The 22,441-nt window shown below is 47.6% G+C and overlaps 1 protein-coding gene across 1 annotated transcript in view; it reads left to right on the forward strand.

Moving 5' to 3' along the window:
- PCSK2 (proprotein convertase subtilisin/kexin type 2) overlaps positions 1-14,483 on the forward strand; it is a 217,749-nt gene extending 203,266 nt beyond the window's left edge. The window contains exons 11-12 of the mRNA XM_007181830.2: positions 4,455-4,682; positions 11,303-14,483. Coding sequence (XP_007181892.1) covers positions 4,455-4,682; positions 11,303-11,789 — 715 coding nt within the window. The 3' untranslated portion in view covers positions 11,790-14,483. The remainder of the gene's footprint in view (positions 1-4,454; positions 4,683-11,302) is intronic.
- Positions 14,484-22,441: the final 7,958 nt, after the last annotated feature.

Genomic DNA, 22,441 nt, shown 5'->3' on the forward strand with positions numbered 1-22,441 from the left:
CTCTGTCTCTAGATTTCTGTTCTTCTACACCTTCGTGTTATCTAGATGCCACGGGAGCTCCAGCCATCGTGTTTACATGTCAGGCAGGAAGAGGGGAAAAGCAAAGGGAAAAAGGAAATCCACCAGCTGAGTGATCCCTGTTTAAAAGTTTTTCGAAAAATCACCCAGGGACTTATTTCTTATTGGCCAGAACTGTCACATGGCCACCCCAGACTGCTAGGGAGGATGGGAAATGTAGTTTTGTAGCTGTTCTCTCCTTAAATTCACTTTGCTGTCTTGATTATCAGGAAGAAAATGTGAATTGGGTTCCAGAGAATTTGATACCATAATAGAAGAACTCTGAAAAACAATGGTCTTTCAGGGGGTAATCCTCACAAATAGGGAACTCAAAAAAAAAAAGAAAAAAAAGGTCACTATTTTGCACCAGTGGGAAGTTAGTACACCGACCCAACCGTAAGTGCAGGGCTCTGTAGGAGATACGGTTCTATGGATCATTCATAGGCAAAAACTCACTTGCCAGGACCAGCTTTAGAGGCTCAGGAAACAGCCCATCCTGAGGTCTCCCTGGTGCAAGATTCCTCTTCCAGCCATGCGGGGCCAGTCTTTCCCTGGGCTTCACACTGGTTTTTCCAAGATCCCACACTCTCTTGCTCAAGACGGCTGCCACCTTGGCCAGGCCCTGAGTGACCTCTCTCCTTGGAGCCCTGGCCTGTCCTCACATCTTATCTAGAAGCCCTGGGTTTGGCTTTGACCTCCAGGGATGTTCTCTCTGAACCGAGAGGCAGATGGCCCATCCCAAGTGGCCTAGGACCAGTCTGCTGACAGCTGAACGTTTACCCCGGAACATCACAGGGTCCTATGAGCGATTGGACCCAGCCAATAGGTGCCCTGCCAGCTGCACAGATGTCACCATTTTCACTGATAGTTCACCGGGGGTTCCTCGCACATGGCCTTGTTACAGCTCCCGGCTCGTTCCTTGTGGTCGCTTGTTCGTGGGCCAGGTTCCTGCAGCATCCGCTGACTAGTGTGGTCCTGCTTTCCAGTCCCATGTCTTGATTCCTTCTCCCTGGTGATGTTTCTGGAGATTGGATCACGGGTCTCTCTGCCCTTCCTGTCTGTCACTAAGATAAAGTCCCTACGTTCTACTGTGTCATCCTCTCTGCCTCTGTTCCTGGCTCTACCTCCCTGACTCACGCAGGGCTCCCAACCTCCTGTGCTGATACGTGCCTTCTCCTGCCTCTAGATCCTTCCTTCCAGAACCTTCTCTGCCTAGGAACTCCCCTTCCCTGTGTTTACTCAGTCACTCCCACTTGTCCCTTTGACCTTAGCTAAAAATACCGCTTCCTGAGAGACCCTTGCTGACCCCCTGGACCAGAGTTTCTCAAATCTGCCGCTGATCAGAATCCCTGGAGTGCTTGCTAAGAACATATACCCAAGCCCACGCCAGGTCCACAGACTCAGAGTCTCCAGAAGCTGCAGTTTTAACAAGCACCCCCAGTGCCTCCAGGAAGTTAGGAACCACCATCCCCCCCCCCCGCCCCAAGCAGGTTTGCTGGAGCCTTTGGCAGATGCTTGGACAGGCCCATGGGATCAGCATCTCTGCGTCCTGTCTGACTTCGTCATTGTGTTCACGTTGGTTCACACGTGCAGACGAGGTTGTGAACCGCCATCTCAGACCCGTGTTCTCAAACCCCGTGTGCAGAAGCATCACCTGCGCTCTGTCTTGAGTGCACATCCTCAGGCCCACAGCCTCCAGGAGGCCGATTCCAGAGACCTGAGGTTGAGGCCAAGAATCCATATCTGTCACGAGTCCCCATGCGGTTCTGATGCAGGACCACAGTCTGTGAGACTCCCTGGCTGGGATAACTCAGGGTTCCACTGTTGGATCCCCTGGCATGACAGCCCCCCCACCTTTTAAAATATTGAGTTGTCTGTCTGTCCCCCGGGCTGTAGGCTCTGAGAGGGCAGGGACCTTCCTACGACCTGCCCGGAACTAGTGCGGAGCCTGGACACGATACCTTTCCATATATCTGTCTTACTTTCCCAGCTATTATATAAAATATTTGAGAAAATGTCATGTTCCTTGTCCTGTAGCACTGAACACAGTGACTTTTATATTGTAGATATTCTGTAAATTTATTTTTTATTATTTAATAGGTATCACCTACAATCCTTGAGCTGCTATGGTAGGATTAAAGCCTAAAGCACGTGGATGAAATAATTATTTTACACAATAGTATCTTCGGTCAATTCAGAAGTTGCTCAGAATGGGGAAATAAGAGGGACTCTGTTTTACTTTTCAGACATAAGCAAATGGTTGTTCAAATGGTGTCACAAATTCAGTGACATTGGAGTATGGAGCACACTCTGATTTATTTTAGAAATAGAACATCCTTGTTCTAACACATTCTTTCTCTCTTATGGACCCCATGAGAATAAATCCGCGGAGAAACGTCTAGTGGGGTTAGAAGCAGGGCTCATTTTTGCAGCAGAACCCCTAGCAAAGATGAGAGATGCTCCACCTGCCAGCCAGCCCTTGGATCACCTTGAGGTCACCAGATCCTCGTTTATCGACACTTTTGAGTTAAATGAATTCAGAATCCTATTCCAGCAAAACACTGAGCTTTCGGCCATAATCAACTTCAGGAAATTTCACACTGTTCACCTAATCCATATGTCCAGGGGACCATATGTCCAAGATATGTTCTTAAATTTCTCAAATAAGCATTGACCTTCCTTGAAACTTTCTCTTTAAAAGCTGAAGGTCTTCCTGGACTTCCCTCTGCTCAATATTATGTACAAACCTAAATGGGAAAAGAACTTGAAGGTCTGCATTTCAAGAACATATGAATCACTATCATCTTTTGACTCTGTTTTGAAGCTTTGAACCAATGAATGCTGCCTGTGTTGAGATTTTGTCAAATGAGTGATGGTGTTCTTTGAATCATTTGATTCTAAGGAGAACCGTAGTGCAGGGTTTTCCAACTTTTGTGACCGTGACTCTCAGTGAGAAATTAATTTTGCATTGCAACCCAAACACATACCACAATACCACACATGAGTGCGTAAACACACACACACACACACACACACACACACACACACACACAGAGTTTCCCATATTACGTGCACACTGTTATTCTTTTCTGTTCTATTCCACTTGTGATAGCCCCATCCATTAAATCTCTGGTTCTCAACCTCAGCTGTCTACTGGAATGACCTGGGAAGTGTTAACAATCTCCAAAGCCTGGGTCCCACTCCCAGAGATTCTGATTTAAATAGTCTGAGATGTGGCCTGAGCAGTGGGGTTTTAAATGTCCCCACCAGACAGTTTTACTGTGCAACCAAGATACATAGCCTGTGCAATCAGTTGACCTCCTAGCCCACAAACGGGTCATGACTTACACTTTGAAAAGCACAGACATTGACACTAATGTCAATAGCACAGACTATTAGACATTAATTTCCAAAGACAAGTCTGCAAGCAAACTTGTCTATTTACTGAACAAAGAGTGTGCCGAGGTCTGTCCTGGGCACTGGGAGACAAATATGCTGAAGCTGTTGTCTCTTCCCTTGAAGAACTGACAGTTCATGTCCCCACATGGAACACTCCTGCATAGCCAACACCCAGATCAAGAAACAGAACTCTGTCAGCACCCAGCAGCCCCCTGTGTCCCTTACAGGCACTGCTACCCCAAGACCAACCACTAACCTGGCTTCTGACAGCACAGATTCATCGTGCCTCTTTTTATACTTTAAACAAATGGAACTATACAGTATGTTCTCCTCTGTGTCTGGCTTCTTTGGGTCAGAATTCTTATTGTGAGATTCACACAATTGTGAGATCCCTGTTATTCTGAGTAGCTATAGTTCATTCTCATTGCAGTGCAGTGTCCCACCTCCTATAAACACACCTCAATTGGTTTATTCACTTTACTGTGGATGGGCATTTGAGGACTTCATAATTTAGGCCTATGAACATTCCAATACGTATATGTCTGGTGAATACATACACACATTTTTGTTGGATACATACCTAAAAATGGAACTTCTGGGCCATAGCTTAAGCACATGGGCAACATTTGAAGATAGAGCCAAACCATTTTCCAAAGTGTTTGCAATAACTTACACTTCCATCACCAAAGTACCCAGTTGCTCCACATCTTTGTCAACACTTGGTATTGTCAGTCTTTTTCATTTTAGCCATTCCAGTGTGTGTTAGATATCGCCATTGAAATGTATTTAAGTAAGAAAGGCAAGATATTTTTAATTGACATATATCTATACCTATATTCTCAGTAGTGCATGGAAATCCTCCCTTGACTTGTGGGTTCATAGATGTTTCAACATCTTACCAGGGGTCTGTGTCCTACCTTAGTCATTGTGTCTCTCTCGCTCTCTCTCCCCCCTCTTCCCCCGCCCTTGCTCTCAAACACTCTGCCTCCGGTACCCAGCCTGGGTCTGACCTGGAGAGACATGCAGCATCTGACCGTGCTCACCTCCAAACGAAACCAGCTTCACGACGAGGTCCATCAGTGGCGGAGGAACGGGGTCGGCTTGGAGTTTAATCATCTCTTTGGCTACGGGGTGCTTGACGCAGGCGCCATGGTGAAAATGGCCAAAGACTGGAAAACTGTGCCTGAGAGGTTCCACTGTGTGGGAGGCTCCGTGCAGGACCCTGAGTAAGTGGGGGCAGCAGTTCTACTGCTGTTTGTGGAAAATACCCAGAGATGGCGCTACTGCACTGGTGACCATAACAGATTCCCTCTCTGCATCATCCCGAGATGCACTGGATTTGATTCAGGGACAACCAGCTTCCAGGCAGAGCTGCAGTGTTGCACAACTCCAAAGTATCCAGTCTACAAAGCCCTGGGGCCTGGAACTTCTTTCCGTTATTGCAAAGAGGGAGAGATTTACAAAGAGGGATTGCCGAGGGGAAGACTTAACAGCGTCTGCGCCTTTGCGGACGCTGGGCCACAGCAGGTGGGGACCATGGGCAGTGTGACCAGCGCAGGATGTACAGTTAGTTGCATCCTGGCTACATTTGAGATTGACAGGAAGGTGGCACGGTTGCAGTATTTAGGGGAACGGGCGCTGGGGCCTGCTTAGTCGAGGTTCACCTTGATATCAGACCTTGTTCTCCGCAATTGCCCTGGACAAGCACGATGGGTCTCTGTTGATCCTCACGCCCTGTGCTTCTGGGGGGCGGAGGGGGGAGGGAGACGCGGAACGTATGCTGAGATGAATGACCGTTTCTCTCCCAATTCCGAGTGCACTGAACATTCTGTCATAATCCAGGTACAGGTTGGAATTTGGAGCCAGAGGCAACACTGGAAATAGGCTGTCTGACGCCTCATTTTAGTTAAGGAATCTGAGGCCCTGAGATGTGACCGTCCCAATGGCTCACAACTAACTGGGAACTTATCCAATGTCAGCAGCATTATTTTTTTTTTAATCTGGAAAAGTCTTTTATTATATTTCAGTTGATTCACTAGGTTAAATTTATTTCACAATATCTATAGATGTTCTTGTCTATATAGAAAACATATTTCTTACAGGTTTTTATGCAAATCCGTTGAGAATTTACCTTCCACAAATGACCTTCTGTTAGTTGAGACAATTTTATTCCAAACAAAATACACATGTACACATATACTGTGACAGCAATTTTTAAAATTTAAAGTATAGAGGAATTTCTTGGTTGGCGTGTGAAAATACGTATGTCAACGCCCCACCCCACAGAGGTTCTGATTTCTAAGGTTTGGGGTAAGGTCCAGAAGACTGAGATTTGTGGGTGGTCTCAGCAGCATTATTTTAATGAAAGGAAACTCGAGAACTATTTCAGCACTAACTCAGCTGAGCTCCAGGAGGACAGGGACCTAGTCTGTCTCGTTTGCTGGTGTGTCCTCAGGGCCTAGAACAGCGCCTGGAACTTAGTAGTCATGGGATCAATATTTGTGGAATGAATGAATGAATGAACATTTAGCCAGCATCACCTGGGCACAAGGAAGATGTCTACACGGTGGCAATAAGACCACCAGACCAGCCAGGGAGATTCAGGGGCAGGGGGCAGGCAGCCTTGTTGGAAGGGCTCTGTGTCCCCTCGTCCACCCACACCTGAATTGTTCTCAGATGCAGGTCTGGGGCAGATGTGCTCATGGAAGAACTCAGAGGCTGGGCAGGGGGTCCTGAGGGCAACACCCAGGCCAGCTTATGCCTCTGGCAGAGGAAGCCCTATCACCAGGAATCCAACTTCTCAGGGGCTGGGACGGAGGGGTCCGCAGGCTTGACAGCTGCCACTTTCTATGCAGGGCTGCACAGAAACGGCCTCTGAGCGGGTGAGTGGAAACCGTCAGGGTTATGAGTTTCCTCAGCACTCATCTTCCCAGAGAAGCAGTCAATTCGAAAAGCAATTTTCTAAAGAGACTTTATCAGGAGAGTCTGTAAAGGATGCTTGACTAAAATAAAAGGGAAAAATAGAACGGGCTGTGAGCATCTGTGCTGGACCAGCCAAGGGCCGTGAGCAGAGGAAGCCCAGGCCGCCCCATCGGCCAGCGTGTCCCCAGAGCACGCTGTCAGGCGCAGGCCACTTCCACCCTCCCCTGTTCACTCAGCTCCTTGAAGACTGTGGCGAACTCCAGATTTTAAGTGAATTTGGAGATCAACGTTGAAACCTGATCTGAATGCCTGAAGCCGCATAGTAGAGAGAGCAGAGGGTGTGCTCGGCCACACCGTGCTGGCCGGGTGGCTGTGGACTGGTCACTTCTGAGCTGCAGTGTCTTCTGTGTGGGTTAATGCCCACCTGACACTGTGACATGGGGAAGAGCGAACATCGAGTGACCCCTGGTGAGTGTTCTTCAGTGACTACCACATGGCAGGCGTTTTAGACACTCGGGAAAGGGCAGCTGCCATTGTTACTATTATTATTCTAGCAAAACAACTACAGCTTCATAACTGTTTTTATCATACGGCTGAGGATTGAGAACCCAAAGGGCATTCCAAGGGCCCCCTGGGAAGCAACGCCTATTTCTAGGCACAAAGTCACTGAGCCCTCATTTTGCACCAACATGCAGTAAGACAAAGATATAAGCCATGTTTGTCTTTATAGGACTTGAGCCCCAGGCTTCTGTGCTTATTTCTGAAAGTTCAGAGAGCTCACACCTTCTGATGGGTGCTTCATTTTCAGCAGCGAGTGTGTTCCCGAACGTGGCTGTGTGGCTAGATCAGGGTCTCTGAAGAGCCTCTTTGGTTCCGCAAACAACCATCTCCTACTGCAACCTTCTGATAAACTGACTTTTCCTGAGCACCTGTCCCCGTTCTTTTAAAATAAGAATGAGTTGTATTCCTTTTCTTCTAAAAGCAATATATGGCACTGGAGGAAAGTCAGAACATACAAAGCAGCAAGAAGAGGGTGAGAAACATCCACGAGAGCTGCTCCCGGGCTCTCCCGACCAACGCCAGGTCGCCTGTGAGAGGGGGTGGTGTTCTCTTTTCTCTACCAAGCTTGCTGCCTCTGGAATTCACAATTCAAGTCAATTTCAAAGTGACTTAACATTCCAAGAAGAGTGCAGTTGAATGTCCTCTCCCCAGGGCCCCACGCCCTCAGCGGGGCAGGTGCGGATGGGAGTTTGGGGAGCCGGCAAGTCCCCCAGGCACTGAACAAGCCAGACTCCCGGGGGCCCAGGGGTCCCTGGAGGGGCCTCTGATCCTGGCACACACCCCAACCCCAAGGCTTCTAGGACAATTTGTGAATCCTAACAGGTGTGTGTGCTTGTTCCCACGCCAACCTGCCCAGGTGGATGGCAAAATTCCAATTATTTTCTCAACAATTAGATCTGTGCTATACAAAACAGAAGCAACTAGCCACGTGTGGCTATTTAGTGAAATTAAATACATTTAAATTGATCACTAAAATTAAATTTAATTAATTAAAAATTCAGTTCCTCACTCATACTTGTCACATTTCGAGTGCCCAAAAGCCACATGTGGCCAGTGGCTACTGTATTAGCACAGATACAGAACATTTTCGTCCTTGCAGGAATTGGTAGTGCTGTTGGCCAGCACTGGTCTAGACATTTGTAAATGTACAACGTATATGAGTGTGGGTCTATATTTATCTTCACAGCAACTCTTCAAGGTAGGAAGTCATATCCCCATTGTACAGGTAAGGAAAATGAGCTCAGAAAGTTCAAATTCCTTACCCACAACTGGACCTTTAGTCTACCCATGTAGCTTTCTGCCCAGGGGCTGGAGCCCAGGTGATCATTCATCATTTACCAGCTAACCTGCTATGTTTCTGACCCTGTTCTGAGTAAGTGGTATCTTCTTTGAGAGGTCCAGGTAGTGGCTTGCCATACTCACATCTCCAAAGCTGGCCTAATGCCTGCTTTCCACCAAATTGGATGATTTCCCCAGAGCCTGGTGCTGGGGACCCCCCGCCTCTGCACCATCACTGGATCTCCGTGGCCAGAGTCCACGCACAGCACACACGGTCCATGAGACTGTTTATGTGTATATTTTTAAGTTCCTTGGGAAAGTATTGCCTTTATCAATGAGCTGCAGGGGAGCTCCAGCAAGCCCTCCCAGGTTCATTGCCTTGGTTCCAAGGGCAACGTAGAACCAAGGCTTGGCTCTGAGCTGGGTGTATGGCCAGCATCTTTTTGTAGATGTATTCTACAAGATGTGTATTTAAAAATACACACCATGGGCTTCCCTGGTGGTGCAGTGGTTAAGAATCTGCCTGCCAATGCAGGGGACATGGGTTTGAGCCCTGGCCTGGGAATATCCCACATGCCGCGGAGCAACAAAGCCTGTGAGCCATAGCTACTGAGTCTGCGCTCTAGAGCCCGTGAGCCACAACTACCAAAGCCCATGTGCCTAGAGCCTGTGCTCCACAACAAGAGAAGCCACCGCAATGAGAAGCCCACGCACCTCAACGAAGAGTAGCCCCCGCTCGCCGCAACTAGAGAAAAGCCCACATGCAGCAACGAAGACCCAACGCAGCCAAAAATAAATAAATAAAATAAATAAAAATTAAAAAAAATACACACCATTTTATGCTCCAAAATAAAAGCCATGTCCAGGGAGGACATTAACAAAGACAAAGGGCCGGAGAAAGGGAGCTAGTATCATGGTCCAGGCACTGTGCTCAGTGTTTTCCTACATGGTCTTATTTAAACCCACCCACAATAACAATGAGACTTCAAGTATTTGAAAAATTTTCCCAAGCTCTCCTGACCACTAAGCATAGAAGCAGAATTCTAACCCAAATAGGTTTATTCCTGAAGTCTGGAGTCCTTCCATTATACCATGCACTCCTCAAATGTAGTTTCCTGTATTATGTTTCTAGTGCAAGAACCTTTGAGCATCTCACCTCCAAAGGAGGCCACTTCGAGAAAGGAGATCGGTTATATGGAAAGACAGCTGAGGAATCTTAGACTGACCGTCCGTGGGGCTCCAACTCTATGACCGAAGAGACTCCCAAATTCCCCTGATCTGTCACAGGACTGTTCTTCACTAGGATTAATTAACCCAATTTCAGCTTTTTTATGATAGTGATAACAATCACATTAGCAATAATTTCTCCTTATCAAGGTAGTGAGTACTTTAAAAGAAAAGTATATGAGCTCCTGTCTCAGTCTGGGTTGTCCCAAAATTAGATCCTGATGGGACTTGGGTACTGACAATTTTTTGAGAGATGATCTCAGGAAACAAGTGAGGAGGTGCAGCTGTAGGCAGGGAAGAGGAAGCAATCCAATAAAGGTGCATTGATGCTCGATTGACCGGCACCTTGCCACCCTGGGCAACACTGAGTTGTCCCCACCGGGAACGAGGAAGCCAGGTGTATGTACTCACCACCTTCCATCAGTCGCTGGTAGGGGTCTTTCCCTGTGGGCTTAAATCCCTGACACTTTGGGGCCGGCCTGCACGCAGGCTGAGGACGCTCCCAGGAGGCAGGGAAAGACTCCAGGAGAGAAGCTGGGAGTAGCTGATATCCGTGGTGGATGCAGTCAGGGTCCACAGTAGCCTCAGCTGCAGGCAAACCCAGCAGTGACTTAGGAGAAGCGGGAACGGGGTCCACAGCATCTGCTGCCTGCCCCATCCACACACAGTCAGCTCCGAGAGTGTGGGTGACTTGCTCAGGCTCACACAGCAAGTGTAAGAATTAACCCTGGGGGCTTCCCTGGTGGCGCAGTGGTTGAGAATCTGCCTGCTAATGCAGGGGACACGGGTTCGAGCCCTGGTCTGGGAAGATCCCACATGCCACGGAGCGGCTGGGCCCGTGAGCCACAATTGCTGAGCCTGCGCGTCTGGAGCCTGTGCCCCGCGACGGGAGGGGCCGCGATGGAGAAAGGCCCGCGCACCGCGATGAAGAGCGGTCCCCGCACCGCGATGAAGAGTGGCCCCCGCTTGCCGCAACTGGAGAAAGCCCTCGCACGAACCGAAGACCCAACACAGCCAAAAAATAAAAATAAATAAATAAATAAAATCAAGTAAAACTTTAAAAAAAAAAAAAAAAAAAAGAATTAACCCTGGATTTCGTTCCTTTTTATGGCTGAGTAATATTCCATTGTATATATGTGCCACATCTTTTTCCATTCCTCCGATGATCTGATTTGCAAAGCAGAAATAGAGGCACAGAGAGAACAAATGTATGGACACCAATAGGGAAGGAGGAGGGTGGGAGGAATTGTCAGATTGGGATTGACACATATACACTATTGATACTATGTATAAGATAGGTAACTAATGTGAACCTACTGTATAGCTCTTTTTTTTAATATAAATTTATTTATTTATTTATTTTTGGCTGCATTGGGTCTTCGTTGCTGTGCGTGGGCTTTCTCTAGCTGCGGTGAGCAGGGGCTACTCTTCGTTGCGGTGCGTGGGCTTCTCATTGTGGTGGCTTCTCTTGTTGTGGAGCACAGCCTCTAGGCGCAAAGGCTTCCACAGTTGTGGCACATGGGCTCAGTAGTTGTGCCTCATGGGCTCTAGAGCACAGGCTCACTAGTTGTGGCGCACGGGCTTAGTTGCTCCGTGGCATGTGGGATCTTCCCGGACCAGGGCTCGAACCCGTGTCCCCTGTATTTGCAGGCGGATTCTTAACCACTGTGCCACCAAGGAAGTCCCTACTGTATAGTTCTAAATTTTAATTTTCTAATAAAATTTTCAGCTACCTTAAAAAAAAAAAAAAAAAAAGAATTCACCCCAGGGTCCCTGCTCTCCCCGCTCCCCGGAGCTGCCTCCAGAGCCCCTGGGAGGCTGTGCCCAGCCCTCACGGTCTCCTCCCCTCTGCCCTCAGGAAAATACCGCCCACCGGCAAGCTGGTGCTGACGCTCACCACCGCCGCCTGCGAGGGGAAGGAGAACTTCGTCCGCTACCTGGAGCACGTGCAAGCTGTCGTCACGGTCAACGCGACCAGGCGAGGGGACCTGAACATCAACATGACGTCCCCCATGGGCACCAAGTCCATCCTGCTGAGCCGGCGGCCGCGGGACGACGACGCCAAGGTGGGCTTCGACAAGTGGCCTTTCATGACCACCCACACCTGGGGGGAAGACGCCCGGGGGACCTGGACCCTGGAGCTGGGCTTCGTGGGGAGCGCGCCCCAGAAGGGGGTGCTGAAGGAGTGGACGCTGATGCTGCACGGCACGCAGAGCGCCCCGTACATCGACCAGGTGGTGCGGGATTACCAGTCCAAGCTGGCCATGTCCAAGAAGGAGGAGCTGGAGGAAGAGCTGGATGAAGCGGTGGAGAGAAGCCTGAAGAGCATCCTGGGCGAGAACTAGCCCCTCGGCACCCTCTCCCCAGCGCCAGCCCGCCGCCCCCGCCGGGCACCTAGCAGCGAACCTCCCCCCACACAAGCGATTCCAACTTCTTGCTCCGAAGCTTCGCTCACTGTCAGTGATTATTTTCATTACCATGGAAGCCACCTTTTTTATTCTGTGCCCCAAATACAGTGTTCCCACCAACACCTCTGTCCTATTTGTGACTCGAAGTTCTTTATTTCTGTCATTCAGATAGGTGATATCTTGCCAACAAACCTGGGACAGCTTTCCCCTCGGTTTCTTTCATAGAAGAGAATGCATTTAAAAAGCCAGGCACGGTGACTCCAAGGACGTTTATTCACGGTCTCAGCTGAGGACCTGTTACTTAAAAGGAGAATCCAAGATTATGACAGAGGTGAGCTCTGAGTCTCTTAAAGCACAGATGCTGTAAATCCTTTGGGGAAAGATGTTTTGACTTTTAGCAAGATTTTTCAGGGACGTAAATGAAGGTGGCGTGAATTGAAAGGTGCCCTAATTACCAGATGGGGAAGAGAGAGTCAGAAAGCATGAAGGTTGGAAATCTTACCACCAACGCCCACGTCGTAGCTAGTCTCACTCGGCCGGCGTGATACATGTAAAATCTCAGTACCTGGCTGCCCTTTACCAGCTGCTGCTCTGAGTGATGGTAAGCTCTGCTAGAGATGCCCAAGTTACCCTGTGTGTGTAGCCTTCATCCCAGCCCCAATTTTCTGGGGTTCCTCCCATAGTTATCCAAAAGAAGAAAGGCAAGGCAGGATGGCAACACTTCTGGGAAAGAGTAGCTTAGTGGTTTTTTAACACAGGAATGTTCCTTTTCTGCAGTCACTCTGGGGCGTCCTAATCTGATGGAAGTGAGAGGTAAGCTGAGTGTTTTCGAGAGCTTTCTGCTTGGGCTTTGATTTCCAAAGCGCATGACTAGAGGGAAACAACTTCTCCATGTTGTGATTTCTCCGATGAGTTGGGGAAACGGCCTCTGTTCCAGAAGAAGTGTGTGAAGGGCGAGGGGGCCAGCCATCTCACATGGACCCTCCCTTTGTATGGAGTCCCTCCTGCTGAAGAGGGGAAAAGCCAGCTCATCCCCCAGGAACCTGAGGCCCGAAGGAAGCAGGAGGAGCCCTCTGTACGGAAGCATTCAGTTACCATCTTGGCAGCTAAGCTGTCAGGAGGGGGGTTTACATGTAATCCAAAGGTGACACACCCTCTTCCCCAGTCAACCCCCAGAGACCCCATCTCATCACCAAATAGAAATGCTTTCTGAGCAGCTGTCACTTTGTTTTCCTATTCGAGGATTGGCTCCTCATCACCAATCCCAATGCCCACCCGCTCCCACGAAACGATGTGTTAGTTTGATTTGATTCCAAAGAACTGATCAACCACTTCTGTCCACACTTCTCTCTTCCCATGGGAGCGGGTAGCTCAGCCTGGAGTTCCTTTCCTTAAAGCCAGCAACACAAGAGCAGGAGGTTCCATCCCCTGAAGGTGGCAACTTGAAGGGAAAAGTCTGGAAAACCCATTTTCTTTCTTTTTCCCCCCATGTTGGCATGAATTTCTGTCTTCTCTAACACCATATGACCTTCTCTATAGAATGCTTTACAATGTAATACTATTTATGATTTTTAAAAGAAATTTATTACATGTTGCAAAGATCTTTTTAAACCAGTTTAGACTTAAAGAAAAAATAAATGGAAATCATCAAAATTTCATTTCACATTAACAGTCTGAAAATAAACCAAAGGACGTTATGTGTGCATGTGTGTATAAGTGCACACAGAAATATATATACATATGTAGACTATATACACGTGTGTATATATGTGTATATATCTTTATATACACTTGTATAACTGTATATACACACATATACATAAAATGTGTGTATGTGTATTTATTGAAGAAACAGACACCACATTCATCTCTAAAAGAATATTCAGAGGGTATCAAGATGATTCTGGCTGAAGAAAAAGGCTGGTGGAAATTCAGGTGAAATGTTCGTCAACTCCCATTACTTCACCTCTGTAATCTTGCACCTCTCTGTATAAACATTAAGTGTCTTATATAGCAGCACAGATATAAAATAGTTGTCCATATTTTCACAGTTATGGTATAATTTGTGAAATTAGAGAGTAACTTATCAGCTTCTTAATAGAAATGGCAAGTTTTGATATCAGTATACAGTACATAAAAATATATATAGTGCTATTTAAAAATATTTGGCCTCTATTTCATGTTTTACATCAGTATTAACACTAAAATATGTCTACCTAGTGAGGTTTTTATGACATCCTGATTCTAATGCAAGAGATAGTTATTTATAGTCATTTATTTTAAAAATGAAAATAAGTGAATAATAATTAATCAAGTTAACATTGTTATTCCCTGTGACAAAATTTTATAAGTAAATTTAAAAGTACATGATGTAAATTAGGAGATTCAACAATAAAACATTACCTTCCAGAAATTACGTGGGATGTGATATGTATTACATAAAAACACTTCCATCCATTCTGGGAGCAGATAATTAAAAGTTGCCAAAGAGAGATCTAAAAAACTTGCTTTCATAAATATTCATGAAAGATTTATAATTAGCAAATAAATCATACCCAAATTATGATCTATAGCAGCATTTTTCAAACTCAGGTTACACCCCATTAGTAGTTGTAAAATAAATTTAGGGAGTTAAAACCAGCCTTTTGGAATAGAATAGAATACATCATGCATATTAATGATAACTATTGTTTCCTGAGTTTTTTTTTCAGAAATGTGTGTGTGTATGTGTGTCTGAGTGTGTGTATTGGCTCACAATGTAAAATACATTTCTTACTGGGGTCACAGTCAAAGATTTTTCAGAAACACTATTCTAGAATATATTCACCAGGCTAGACTAAGTTATACTGCAGTAATGAACAGCCCCCAGATCTCAGAGGTTTAACACAACAAAGGTTTATTTATGATTTACACAAATTTCACGGAGGATCTGGGTGACTCCCCAAGGCCACAGATCTCCATTCAGTGACCCAGGGATTCAAGCTGCTTCAACCTTCAACTTTAGGTTTATCATCACAATGCGAGGCTGCGACAGTCAGCAGGCAGGATAAAAGAACCCATGAAGATTTGTTCACTCTTCTACATTCACTCTGAAGGTGACACACATGTCACTTGACCTACCGTGCACTGGCCAGTACTGGTCAATGACCCTGCCTACACGGGAAGCAACTGAGAGATTATAGGACAACTAGTGGAATACTTGGTGAGCACTGGGGTCTCTACCACAGAGAGAACTTGACGCCACTTTAAAACATATTCTTATGTAAAGAAAGTAAACTGAGTGGAAAATATAAGGGAAGAGTAACTGGGGATGTATTTATAACATAAACTATGTAATGAAAGCCTACCCCTGCATCAACACCACAGCGTGACTTCAGTGTCTGTTCAGTGTTAAGAGGATACTTATTTTGCTATAACTTTCCTGATCCAGAACTGTATTTAGTAGTCACAAAATTAAGCAAGCTTTCAGGTGAAATGGAAAATGGTACTTTACCAACTTTGCAAATCCTGTGACTTGTGGAGGAGTTTATTAAAAAGAACTGATCTCTTTCAAAAAAGAAAAAACATATTCTTAGGTACTGATTCACATGGCAGCCTCTCCTCACAGGACGGTACCATGAAGAGTATCACAAACCAGCTCTACCCATGAGACCACATGCAGTTCTAGCAAATCTTGATAGTTATTAATAAAATACAAATATATTATATTTATCATAGTTCATTGTAAAAACAATTTTCAGTTTTATCCTATGATACACTACTCTAAAATCTTAAGAGAGCCAAAGGCTGAAAACACATACTGAAAGGTGTAAAGTCCAGTCTGATCTTGTGACAGACTGAAGGCTTCTTTTCAATACTTAAGTTCAAAGAATCATTTCCCAAAGATTAAGCTAAAAAACTGATCATTCTTATAGAGTTACTACTATGTGTCATTTTTATTGTCACTCACAAATTAATGAGTGGTTTTCATGGGATCAATGCCTTCACTGGTTGGAGTCATCACATGAAAACCACACACTACAAAACCTTTAGGAAACGTAGCCAAGCATTTCATATTTAGAGAGAAAAATGCTGAATGCATTAAGAGAATTGGTGAATGCATAGCTAGAGTCAGTTTTTGGAGGCAGAGTCTAATTTGATAGAAATTTCTAAAAATCAGAATGCCAAGATTAGAGGCTCTAGTTGTGGGAGAGAAGAAGGGGTTTGAAAAACACTGGGAGTTTGAAGTAACATGAGCACAAGATGTGTCCTGCGCCAGTGAAGGGGGTTGGTTGCAGCTGCCAGGTGGTTCCCTGTCTCCAAAGAAGGAACAAGCTGTGGGGAAAGGGGAGCCGGCACTCAGCACGTGGGAGCTTAGGAAATGGAGAGTGGGGGACGGAAGTCAGGAACAGTATCTGGCGGTGCTCAGCGTAGGGAAATGCAGACGCCGGTATAAAGGGGGATTCCATCCTCTGAAGAGCTCAAGTCTGTTGAGGGCAGAGACCAGTGCACAGGGAGGCCATCCCCAGACGAGCACCCTGAAACCCCATCCGCCTGCCAGGGGGTGTTCTAAGCCCACACACAGCCTCCTGATGCCTTCATCAGCTTCCCAAGGACATTGACACCAGGAGAGGGGGTGGCCAGCCCCTGGAGGCTCCCTCTTTGCTTTGCAAATTGATAAACTTGTACTTGAGTTGGTCCACTAATCTCTTGTGCATTTAATTGTCCCTTTCCTTGGGTTTAAAAAATATTGGTTGAATTTGGTTTTGAGTTTATAAGGCGCCAGGAATCAAAATCTAACCCGAGGCAAATTCTCCAAGCCAGCCTGCCAGCTTCATTTTTCTCTCAGGACTTAGAGGAGACTCACTGTGAACCTGGGGATAGAATGAACTTGACCATGAGAAATGTGCCCGGGCCAGGAGACGCAGACTCTGCGTTGCTAAATTCCTAATATTCAGCCCTGCGCTGTGTGGGGTAGGATGGGGGCAATTAGAAATCTCAGCCCACAGAGTTTCAGATGCCCGAACCACCAAATGAGGCTGGGAATTCCTTAGTTATAATGTGAGCTGTCATCATTTCCTACCATGGAGGCTTCAGGCCACCCCACCCTCACCTTCCCAGCATGGAGGGGTCCCACATTACAGTGCCCTGAAAGATGTTCCCCTGCACCCAAGAGGATGCCCTTGGTCTACTCCAAGCTGGATGGAAGGCAGAGGCTGCAACCTATATTTTTCTCTTTTGACCCCACGTCTTGGAGCCACTGGCCACAGGTGACAGGTAAGCCACCAGGTAACTCCTGGTCACAAGCACACAGGTGAAGGGGCAGGTGTGACAGGTGAGTTATTGACCAGGGATGTAATCTCCTGTTAGATAGAATACACATCTCAACTCAAAAACCCCATGTGTCTGAATAAAACACAAGTCAGCATGGCTTTTTTGTGGCATTTATTTGCTTGTATCCAAGCACGAGAGATGGGAGTCGAGCATTTGCACTAATCGTGGGGCTTGAATAATGTTCTTCATCATCAATGTGCTAAATGCCGTGTGAGTTTTGAGGTGACTTCTCTCACCAGCAACATCCCATCTACAAACCTGGGATACAACCGTTTTAGGATAAACTTGATTATGGTGGTTGCTTGAAGATCCTTTCTCAAAATATAAGTTTCAAGTCAAGGAGAGACCTAAATGGAATTTTCCAACATGAAAAGGGAAGGGAAAAACAAGCAGCGATGCCAGGTAAGACGCGTCCTCTGATATGCAAATTGGATTTTGTATTAGACGTTGTTGGTGCCTACCCTACAGCAGGGATCAGCAAACTACAGCCCAAGGACCTGATCCAGCCCACTGCCTGTTTTGTAAATACAGTTTTATTGGAAGCAATCATGCCTATTTGCTTTTGTATTGTCTGTGGCTGTTTTCATGCTGATACGACGGAGTTGTGTAGTTATAACAGAGGCTGTACAGCCTATAATCCTTTATAGAAAACGTTTGCCAACCTCTGTCCTGTATCTATCTCCTTGGGTGGCCCCAGAGGTCACCTGTAGACAGTTTCTATACATGCCAAGGATGTTCTCTCTGCCAGGGATGTTCTCTGGCTGCACGCAAGACCTCGTGTACCACGAGCAGAAGGGCCAGGGAATCAGCGCCCCATGGTCGCCCTCGCCTGAGGAAGGGTGGGAGCTGGTCCACAGATAACCCAGCTTCCTCACCTCCTGTCAGGACAATTTGAAGATGTTCCACCTGGTCTCTTCCCCGTGGGTGCCTGTGCAGGCATCTCTCTTCCCAGTCTCACTCCCTCTCCTTCACCAGTCAGGGGACAGAAACCCCACTGGTGATGTTAACAGAGAGAACTGAATACAAAGCACTAAAACTGAGTATAAAGACGTAATGCCTTCTTAATTAGAAAAGCAAAAGAGAACATTAAAGCACTGCATGGACCAAGGAGCCTAACACCTGCGTGAAGGTGAAGGCGGCTTGTCGGATGGTGTTGGGGTCCCGGGGAGGGGGCACCGCCCACCCAACTCCCCCGCCTGCCCAGAGGTGGCGCGAGAGTGCCCCTGGCAGGCAGGCCCGCCCTGGAAAACCCAGACCCCTGAGGAGACTGTAGCGAGGCTGCTTCTGCAAATGTTGGAAAAACTGAGAACTGGCTTCAGCTGCTCTGGGAAGGAGCTGCCGCTGCCAGGGTGAAGTAGCGCTGCCAGGAGATGAGAACAAACAAGGAACAGGGCCCTTGTCCCTCCTCCAGCCTTTCCCTCTTCTCCTACCAGGGAGATGCTGGCAGAGCAAGAACGGGGCCGCAGCTTCCAGCCCCAGCACTGGAGTGTAGAAAGGCCGGCTTGGAGCTGAGACTGGTGCTTACCAATGGCACGCTGAGCTCCTGTGATCACCGCTCTGATAAACCACCTGCACCTGAGACCTTGTTTAGGGTCTGCTTCGGGGGCAACCCAACCTAATCCAAACTTCCACGAGTTGCCCCTTGATACCAAACCTCCTTCACTAGCAGTTATCTTTGCGATCTCTGGGGCTGCAAGCAACAGAAACCAATTCTGACTAGTGAAAACAAACAAGCAGCATGTCCGAAGCATGCAGCGTAGCTCTCAGAACTGAAGGGAAGCCTGAAGAGCCGGCCCAAACCAGCCTGGAAAAGGGACAGGGATTGCAGCAAGCCTGGGCACAGGGACGCACAGCGGGAAGCAGTGGCACCACGTCAGAACTCCCCCATCACCCGGCAGCTCCAGCACATTCAGTCTCGGCGTCGCTAGACTCAGGTCTCCTATTCCAACAACGCGTCTGGTTTGGACACTTGCCCACCCGCAGGCAGAGGGAGGCAGGATGTCTTGATGGTCCCATCAGGGCTGTAACCTGTGTGGGAGAAGCAGCTCCTCAAGACAAAATCAGGGCTGAGGGCCTCCTGAGCAGTGGGAGAGGTGGCTGGGAAGACGCCCACCGGCCGTCTTAGGTTGGTTCCTCCCAGAAGCTGACTCTGACACAAGGAGTCGAGGTCAAGTCATTGACTTGAAAGGAAGCATCTTTATGTAGGGAAGCAGGAGAGTGGGACACGGAAGGGAGGAGTCCCACTCAGGGCACATAGATGAGTGGGCTTCTCCATGGGCATCTGGAGCTGACACCCTCCGGGGACTGTGTACAACATGCCTTGGAGTTATCCCAACAGAGAAGCGCGAGCGCTGGGGCCTTCATGCACCTAGGCCCCCGGTCTTGGATGAGTGCTGCTTCCGGGAGGCCCTGCACTGCCCACCTGCCCAGTGTGTGGACCGAGCTCACTCCTGGGGCCACAGGAGCCCCTGAGGGGCAGAGTCACACGTGCCTGCCGTGCTTGCCTGGGGCGTGGGCCTGAACCACAGCAGCAAGGGTAGGAGGGTCTGGGGCGTCAGCACCAGGGCGGCTGATACGACAGCAGTTACTGGTCACTGACTCAGACGCTTGGAGAATGGGGGGCTGGGGGGCTGGGTCACAGCTTCTTTATGGGGAAAGGCGGCTTGGGAGAGTCTCGGTCCTGGGCTTGAGGCTGAGTCGGGGAAGAGGCCAGGACCCCTGATATAGCAGTTAGGACCAGCACTCGGGGCACCAGGAAATTGGGACCTCGGCACGTGGCAAAGCTCCAGCGTTCTCTTGTCTTTGATGCTACTGGGAGGCCTGCTCTGAGCCCCCGGGTTTACTTTTTATAAAAACTTGCTTGTTTCCAGAGACCTCAGGGAGAGGAAAAGCCAGGAAATGAACCCATTCTGCAGCTCTCCTAGGAAAAACAGAACCAAGAAGGAAAAGTGGAGAGGAGTGCCAAGAAAATGAGCAAGTGGGGCTCTGGAGTGGGGGGAGCGGGGGCCGGACAAAGAGCCTGACTAGACACCAAGGTGTCCGCTGCAGGCAGCCCTGCATTTCGCACTGCGAGCCCGGCTTTCAGGCTGAGGTGAGCCTCCTGGAAATGCTGCTCACCTGGCCCCTGCCTCCCGCCTCAACCTCCCCTCCTTCCATCGTCCCCACCTCTTTCCATCGTCCCCCCCAGTCCCCTTTATTTCCCCTGCTTGAACAGGCCAGTCCATTCCTGCCCCAGGACCTTTGCACTGGCAGTTCCCACTGCCGGGAATGCTCTTCTCTCCGATCTGCACGTGATGGGCCTATCTTGTCATCAGATCACACGTCACCTCATCCATGGGGTCCTCGCTTGACCATCCAACTCAAAGGAGACCCCTGGCACTCTAGCACATCTCCCTGTAGTATTGTCTCTAGGTGGTTTTCTCCTATTTAGTTATCTGCCTGCTTGTGCAATTCCTTCCTCTCCCGCCAGAAAGTCGTGACTTTGAGAGCAGAAGCACGTCCGATGTTCCCTGCTGTCTCCCCAGAGCCACGCGTGGCACAGAACAGCCCCCCCAATCCATTCTTGATCATCGATTGAATAAAATATAAAAATGACCTTTCTTTCCAAAAAGATAACCCCCGCCTTTTAAAATAGGAATATTAACGGAACACATGGTCCAAAATAATTAAAAGTCTTAATGGGGAAAAGAAAAGGTTTGCAGTGGCTGTTATTGACTATAATATACACACTGGTCCAAATTCCTAGCACATTCTGTGCTCCACTAATGGTTTCCATTATTCTCTCTTAAGCTTTTAAATGATATGTACCTCAAAACTGTGCCATGGAGCCGGTTCTCCACTCATCTTTTGGAAAGAACAGCAAAGGCATATTTCTTTCTTGAAATCGAAACCTCAAATGAATTCAGATTTTTTTAAAGCTCTAAACAGAAAGGAAAGGAGACTCCATTTAGTATTCTTTGTATTATTTCTAACAAAGAAATAATAGGATGTAATTTATGACACCACCAATCTTCTCTAATAATGTGTAGTTGTCTCGCCAGGTACTTTTGTTTAGGCAAATGCAATAATCCATTTCAGCACATTTATTCACTGCGCTTAATGTATTTTGGAGCATCTACCTGGGGAAGGAGTAATTTCTTAATTGGGTAAGTAAAAAAATTATTTTTGGACTGTTAGTAGAAAAAAAGAGATATCTACAGGCAACATAAAAATTTTTGTAAAGATTCTGGCTTCAAGTAATTCCTATTTCCTAGGATGTGACACTATAAGTACCTGACTGCATGTGTGTGCACAGGAGAACATGCACAAATGTGTAGTATGGTATAGTATGTTACGGTAACTGAGATCATTAATAAACTTGAAAACTCTCCCCTTACCAGCATGCCATACTGTCTGGCACACAGAATATGTTCAATAAATGTTGGACTAGTTAATTAACTAACCGCTCAATGAGGAACTACGTGATGACGTTTGATTTTGCTTTCTGAAACCTGACCCAGGATTGCAATCTCTGAGTGACAAATTCTAAGTGACTCAGACAAAAGGACATTCAGCACATACTCTGTGGCAGGTGGCACTGGTCCCCCACTTACATCCCATGACCCTTACCATTTCCATGTATTTCCATGCCTGACGTCCAAACGCCTGCACCTGTACTTCTCGGCTGAGGGCTTTCCTGGTCCCCAAAGTCAACGCCCTGGGAGCAGCCCTCCCTTCTGACTGACCGGCGTTGGTGGGTCAATACATCAGCTCCCTCACCCTCGGGCAGGGTAACTCTGAGGCGCACGTTCTACCCCATCTCCCAGAGGCCCCGGGGGTGGGGGCCAAGCGCCAGCCGCCCACAGGACTGACCCATCTGGTAGCCCATCTCCCTGCCGCCGTCTCCCTGCCCTCCTGGCACTTCCTGAGACCACATCCCCCAGAAACTACATCAAATCCTTGCTGCAAGATCAGCTTCTGGGGGAACCCAAACCAAAACAGACACCTTTAATTGTTTTACTTCTAACAAAACACTCCTCATGTGATCAAATGTTTGTGCTTGAAATGCAGAGAAAACCAGCCAATCCATCATCTAACACGTTTCTGTGTGAAATCCAGACTCTGAGCCTCTAACGAGTCTCTCAATGACCCATATGAAGGGCTCGTCTCTTTCCTAAACGAGCACGGCTTGGTGGCTGTTAACAGAGCACCCCTGTCCTGAGCGAGGTTAACCCACCTCAAAGCCCAAAGCCCCTGTTAATTAGACAAAGGATGTGCAAGCAAAGAAAACGCTTTAA

The sequence above is a fragment of the Balaenoptera acutorostrata genome, chromosome 15 (assembly GCF_949987535.1).
Source record: "Balaenoptera acutorostrata chromosome 15, mBalAcu1.1, whole genome shotgun sequence".
NCBI classification, from domain to species: Eukaryota; Metazoa; Chordata; class Mammalia; order Artiodactyla; family Balaenopteridae; genus Balaenoptera; species Balaenoptera acutorostrata.